Genomic DNA, 7370 nt, shown 5'->3' on the forward strand with positions numbered 1-7370 from the left:
CTTTCCCACACAAATCAATACATGCCTGCAGGAAACTTACAAGTACTGCATTAAGTACAGCAGCAGCAGCCTTCTGCTTATAATCTCCAACAACTGGTATTGTGATGCATACCACCTCCAATAATGGAAGCAATACATAGCTGTTAAGACCAGCAGACCCTTATTCTCATGATTATTTTTTTTTAAACTAAGCAGTCATATGGCATTTGAGTCCTGAAATAGCACACATTATTTAGTATCATCAACTATACCAATATGCATCATTTTACTGATATATTCAGCAGAGGTTCCAAACAGTGGAACCCCAGATTTTTCTCACAATCTCCTCCTGAAGTTCCAAATCTCTATCTAGGTGGTGAGAATTCCATCAGAATACTATGGAAGACCACAAGAGGTGAAAAGTCATTTCTGAGAGAAACGCAGTTTCAAATCAATTATTCTGATGGTTGAGTGGTGGTGAGGTGTTCTTCATTGAACACATTCAATCAGAGGCTAAACAACCATCTCTTTGGGATATTTTCACTTGGATTTCCCCACTGGATAAGGAGCTGAACTTAACGTTTTAAACCATAATAATCACTTTTTAAAAAATACTAGAAAAAACTGGTGGATCAATTAACTTAAAACACTACTGGAAAACTGAGCCTTTTTCTCCCCTAATTATCAGGTGTGTGAAGGATTTCTTTTATTTACAATTAAAGCTGCATACAGATGTTATTGTATATCTAAAACAAGCCAAATCTCCAAACAAAACACAATGGCCTTTGGGAAAACTGGTTAGAGCTCCCCTCTTAAATAGCAATAAGTAAAGATGGTTTCAAGAAAAGGGGGAATCCCAGTAATAACTACTTTAAGAGAATGCACTATTAGCCACAAGTATATTTCTCCAACTAATTGACAAATTACAACAATTAAAACATTCATTAGCATGTCAAAACTTCAGTTTGCTGAGGACTGCTAAATTGAAGACAAATACTAGGCCGTTTGAGAGGTTCTTATGTATAAAAATATTTTTTTTTCCCTGCAAGTAATAGTACAAGTGGGAAACAAAAAAGACAGTTAACTCCCTTTTTGGTAGCAGCCTCTGAATTACTGTATAATTGTCAGAATCTACTGGAGTTGGCTGACTTACACACAGACACAGTCACAATCTATTTCTACGGAAGAGCAAGGGGAAAGAGGATAAAGATAAAACCATGGCTCACAACTGAAACATTAAAAAAAAGAAACCGAAGGGTTGATTTTGGTTGCTTGAGAGCAACGTATTTGAACTGATGCAATCAAGTCCAGAATTGGGAGGGGGGAAAGCGAATTATTTAAAGTGCAGGTTATGCAAAGAATAGTAGATCATATACTCAAGCTCATGCAAGAAGATTGCACAAACTGAATATAAACAATGTAACACAGTCACTTTAACTATTCACTAGAAGAACATCTGTAAAAAAAAAATATGTACCAGTAATAAAGCATTGGTGCTCAAGAATGAACATGTTAAAATATTGTGGGATTTCTGAATACAAACTGAGAAAGTCTTCAGTCATAACTACACCAGATTTAACTGTGGTCGAAAAGAAAATGTGGACAACTGATGTGGCAATAATAAGAGGAGATAGCAGAATAGAAGACAAAGAATAGGGAGAATATCACAAAGCACCAAGATCAAAAAATCAAAATTGGAAAATTATGGCACAAAGTAGCTGTGATGACTGTAGTGGTTATTGGCACACAGGCTGCCATACCAAAAAATCTTAGATAGTACTTAAAGAGTATCTGCACATTATAAAAAATTCCATCCACGAATTGTAAAAGGTCACACTGCTTGATTTGTTGATACATTACAACACCCTAGGTTCTTGAGAAGGATTTGATGCTTATAAAAGCTAACATTAGATAAAGAACTGGCAGCAAGTTGTTTGTGAACAAATAACTTTTTAGACAGTGGAACATCTCCCTATTCCAGGTCTTGGGTACAATTTGAAAGATGGATTAAAAATGCCAAATCCAGTCTAAACATCTGGCTGACTATGTGACAAACTATAACAATCCTTTTGTGATAGTGCTAGGGATTGCTGCAAGAACACAAGAGACTTTATAGACAAAATGGAATGCAAAACAAAATGTATGATTCCTCAGCACATGAAATACCAACTACAAAATGAAGAAAACTACCCTATATCCCTATTGATATTCCTTATCCTCAAATCTTCCTGTACTTCTTGCATCAGTGCAAGCGTTCACAATAAGAACACACACAGAGTAAGTGTATTAACAAAGAGGGAGACTGTCTCTTTATTTATATCCAAGATCTAACAGATCGGGCCACATACTACCGGAGCACATTTCAGCAAAATCAAGCCAGAAACTCCTTCTTCAAAAGTCGAATAAAATGACTACGACTGCATATGGAAATGTACGTGATTGCCTGATCACTCCCTCTAGTCAAGGAAGGGAACAAATGTTCCCTGTAGTTTCGTCTGGGTAAACCCCCAGACAGTCCAACTCTTCCCAGAAGTCCGTTTTGCCAAAGTGTTACGTTTCACAAGTCAGGCAAGTCTCTCTTCCTTCCTCCCGCTTCTTCTCCCCGCCCCCCCGCCCAACTCCCCTAGGTTACAAGTATTAAAATAAAAGGAAATTAGATCTGCTCTTGTCCCAACACCCCTCCGCCAAAGCCGAAAAAGTTTTGATTCAGCCCGGGATCGACACCCGCGCCTCCGAGCGCCTGGGAAATCTCCGCGGCCCAGGGCCGCAAAGCGCTAGGAAAGTAAAACTTTTGTCTCGCTCTCGAGGCACAGGCTGAACTCGAGAGCCCCGTCACGCAAAAAGGCCGAAGGAATGCTTTTTTTTTCCTTGGCGGGGGAGGGAGGCAGGCTCCCCGAAATACTACGTTGACCGAGGCACGGAAACGCCCTCCGCTTTTAGTTCAGAACTTGCGCTTTGGAGGAGAAGCAACCAAGGGGCTTCCTGCCTGTTTTTTTGTTTCCCCCCCTGCCCGATCGGGTCTCCCTTTCTCCTAGCCTGACATGCAGTACGGCCGTCCTTCCCCTCTCCTAGAGGAGGCGGCCGAAGCTTTCCTCGCCAGGGCTAAAGCCATTCCACCCGCAGCCTTGCGCCCCTCTTCCCGCCGCCACGCACGCTCCCTCCCTCCCAGGCACAGCGCTTCCCCGCCGCCCACTCGGCTCGCCCTGGCGCCCCCACCGCCCGCCCGCTCGCACGCCTCCTCCGCTCCCCTTCCCGAGTTGCAAAGAACTTTTCCATCCCCACAACAAAAGGGGTCCCTCTTCCCGAAGCGCGGGATCGGAACAGCCGGCGAGGGGGTGGGAGGGGGGTGGTGGAGAGGCGGCTCCAGAAACGTACCCGCCACAGACCCCAAGTTGCACCGAAGTAGCGAGGCGGCGAGCAGGAACAGGACCAAAAGCAGCGGCGGCGGCGGTGGCGGCGCTGCCGCCTCCATGTTGTGCTGCAGCAGCAGCTGCCCCGCGGACTGGCTCAGGCAGGCTCCATGCCCCGTGTGCACCGCGCTCGGCAGCGAAGGAGGCGGGCGCTCCCCGGAGCCGCCTCCTCCTCCTCGTCGTCGTCGTCCTCGTCGGTGCTGTTGCTCTGGGAATGAGAGAGAGAGAGAGAGAGAAGGGGAGCCTCCCGCTGCAAATCCAAGGCGAGGAGGAGCGGAACGGAAGCCAACGAGGGGGCGCTCCGCCTCTTTCCCGGCGTGGGACACCCGCGCGGCTCCAGATGCCGCGGTCTCCCCGCCTGTGCCGGCGCGCCTGCTTGAGGAAAGAGCGCCAGGTGTGAAGTTCGCCCTTCAGGTTTTAAATTCAACAAGTCACCTCCCCTAGAAAGGAGGAGCAGCCGGGGCGGGCGGGGGGTGGGAGCCAAGGTGCCCACGAACCGCTTCCCTCTTCAAGGGAAGGGGGGCAGTCTTAAGCAGGCCAGGTTTCTCGCACGCGTTTGCTAGCAGAAGTTTTTTTTTCTGAATCCCGTTCCTTTCGATAGAGTCAACAACCCCCATGGAAACCCCTTTTCCGAGGAGCCCCGTTTAAGGAGACTGCGGCGGGGGGCGGAAAGTTAGGGCTCCTTGGTGCTCTCTGAGTTTGCGTGTCTTCTTGCACACACGTTTCGTTACCCAAACTAGGTATCGTCCACAGGGCTAGCCGGGCTAGTAAGGTGACCGACTGCTTCCCGAGCGGGCTCGACAGCCTCAGTGGGTCACCGGTAAGGCCGACGCTCAACTATCCACCAACCACGTTATTTAGGCGTGGGTTGAGGAACTTGAGGGACAAAAGGCTGTCGTGATGGCCACCTTTCTGCTGGCAGGAGTTTTGAATCTTGGGAAGCTGCCAGGCAGGAAGATGGTGATTGGGGCCATCGCTCCATTTTGTTCCTGGGAAGCCTGCACCTGTCTAACCCTTGGCAGGCCCAAGGTGGCTCTAGCCCAGCACATATGGCACAGGGCTCACTGACAAAAATGCTTTGCATTTTAAACACCTTTGCCACTGTAGGGGTAGGCAGTATGCCACAGACACCACCCTTGGTGCCACAAAGCCCTCTGCTGCATCTGACTTATTTTTAGGTTCTTCTAATTAGGAATAAAATCATAGGAAGCAGGTATGCTGCAAAGTGCCAGCTGTGTGCGGGTGTGTGTGTGGTTTCTTTAAAAAATAAGGCAAACTTCTGAAGGGGAACATACAAAAGATCCTATATTTTAAACAAGGGGAGAGTTAGAAACAACCCAGGCCTTTGTTTTAAATTCGTTTGCTTCCTAAAAATTAGATCAATTGCAGAGAATGGTGGGTACCAATCTCATCCATTTGCCTTGGGTGCAAGTATATTCCTAATGCAACTGTCTGGGTCCATAATGGCACAGTATGATGGCATTCTCAAAGCCCTAAATATGCTCACTGGTCCACTATATTGTGACACTCCACCTAGGTATTTGTGGAGTGATACTGTACTGCTATTGACTGATTTTCAGAGTTATTTATGCATTGACAGTTTTGGAACAAAAATAATCCACACCACTATATTTCAAATAAAAGCATTTTCCTAGTACCCTGAACCAATCCAATAACCCACTCTCTGTTTCCAAAGGATGTCGAAGCAGACACATTCTTTAAGAGGGCCCAGGTTCTGTCAATCTACTCCTGTCAAAACCTGAAAGTAGGCTACACTAGGCCATAGATTTAATGGCTAGACACATGGCCTAAAGCCAGACTGGCATTTGCATAATCTATTTAAACAAGAATGCTTATTTCAGCTTTGGTCCAATTGAAAACGATTACATGTGAGCTGGCTTATTGTGTTATAAATATTTTAGATCTGTTGTTTATGGCCCTACTGAAATGTATCAACTTCATACTTCTCTACAGTTTGTAACTTTTATAGTGAGCTAAATGCATAAGTCCTTAGGATTCCATGTGGGACATAAAAGTCCCAGGGGGCCAGGGAATGACATTGTCCATTTGTGACCTGAGAAGTTGTGCATCTTCCTTAGTCAAATAGAACAAAAGGGTATTTCTTATTTCTCTCTTAAGAATTAAATATATTGGGTGGAAAATGATACAGCAAACTGGTTCCCAGGCAAAGTACTTGGGAAAGAATGACTCTGTGGCCCTAAACCTTCTGTTTTTAACTGTTGTGATAAAATGTATTTTGCATTAATTTGGGAGTTTTACAAGTTTTAAAGTTTGCAGGATTTTTTTAGTATTACATCTCTCAGTAGTATAAGTGTATATTTTATACAGACTCATAAGAAGTAGAAAGTAGGGTCAAATGTTTGTAAAAGGTATAAAGTTGGGAAGGGGGGCTTGGAGCATGTACCCATTATCAATGTATGTAAACACGCCTGCCTTGCTATAAAATAAAGAGAAAATCTTGAATTGTTTGCTTGTTTCACAATATTTGTAATCATTTTACAAGTTGAGCCGATCACCAAACTTTAGCCTACTTCTAGGATTTAGCATCCAGTAAACAGAATGAATTGGGTGCCAGTAAAGGGTCTGAGTTTGATCTGAGTCCCAATAAGCATAGGTATAACAGGGACTACCGGTAGTAGCATTTACATCCTTAAGAGCCACAGACTCTTTAGCTTCTGGGTTGTTCTTTAACAGAGGTAGTACCCAGCATGGCTGTTGGGACATTCATCTCGCCATAGCATTCATAAATTAATCCCAACCTTGAGGTTTCTGTTTATCAGCATGTGCTCAGTGTTACAAGGCCCCTTTCGCCAAGTCTAAAATTTTAAGCATTAGGAATAGTTACCCTTTTGAATAAAAAGCTGCTACAGACATCCCATGCTAAAATGTCCTGTTGCTATTTCATTTTTGTTAATGAAAGTGCAGCATTCCTGTAATGTGTCCACAATTTACTGTACTACAAGACGAAGGGATCAAATTATTTTCCAAAGCACCAGTAAGGCAAGACAAGAAACAATGGATGGAAACTAACCAAGGAGAGAAGCAACCTGGTACCAAGGAGAAAATTCCTAATGGTTACAGCAATAGCTTGCCTTCAAGAGTTATTGGTGCTCCATAATTAGAGTTTTTTTTAAGAGACTGGACAACCATTTATTTGAAATGGTATAGGCAGTCCAGCTTGAGTGGGGAGTTGGACAAGAAGTTCCAACTCTGTAGTTATTTTATTATCCTATCTTAGGACATCATGTATTGTTTTGTCTATGGAGATGGCTGTGGTCAAGGATCTTCTGGCAGAAAAATGAGATTCAGCCTATTCTTTTCAAATTTGTTTTGTCAGATTAGCCTTAGAAATTTCTGCAGCACCGAATTGTAGAGCCTAATCTTGTCCTCACACAAATCAGCTCTCTGAATTATTTCATCATCCAATTGGTCAGCGGCCTTAGTTCCTGTAGTAGATGCCCTGCCCTGCAGTTGCACCATCTGATGGTGCAACACCAGATAACATTTTCTCAGTATAGTTCGTGTTTTATCTAGTAGTCTATAATCAACAGCAGAATATCAGCCCCTAATAACAACCTGGTAAACCTTCCTGATGAATAATCTGCTGCTTCTTTTTGAGTGAGACCTTTCTATAACTCCATTTTTAAATGAAAGCTTTCTCCTTAAAGTCTACAATTGTGAAGATTTCAGAAGAGGGTTTCCTTTTAACATCTATGGGACTATTTCTACTATAGCACCCACCAAGTCATTATTAGCACTACCCAAGATGATATTTTTCTTTTTGGTCTGGCCTTTACTAAGATTTTTTTTTTTTACATTCTTCAGTTTCTATACATACTCTATATAATATCCTAGATAAAGTAAGGCGGAGCTAGTGCTTTTTAAATCTTCTTTTTCATAGTATAAACAAACAGCAGGGTAAGACAAAAGATACCTGCTAGATGCTTCTTATTCAGGATG

At 43.6% G+C, this 7370-nt stretch overlaps 1 protein-coding gene across 1 annotated transcript in view; it reads right to left on the reverse strand.

Annotated features, from left to right (window-relative positions):
• LRP5 (LDL receptor related protein 5) overlaps nucleotides 1-3842 on the reverse strand; it is a 124071-nt gene extending 120229 nt beyond the window's left edge. The window contains exon 1 of the mRNA XM_026706677.2: nucleotides 3355-3842. Within this exon, the coding sequence (XP_026562462.1) occupies nucleotides 3355-3451 (97 nt within the window). The 5' untranslated portion in view covers nucleotides 3452-3842. The remainder of the gene's footprint in view (nucleotides 1-3354) is intronic.
• Nucleotides 3843-7370: the final 3528 nt, after the last annotated feature.

This window comes from Pseudonaja textilis, chromosome 1, assembly GCF_049901715.1.
Source record: "Pseudonaja textilis isolate UNSWEBS1 chromosome 1, rPseTex1.2, whole genome shotgun sequence".
In the NCBI taxonomy this organism is placed as follows: Eukaryota; Metazoa; Chordata; class Lepidosauria; order Squamata; family Elapidae; genus Pseudonaja; species Pseudonaja textilis.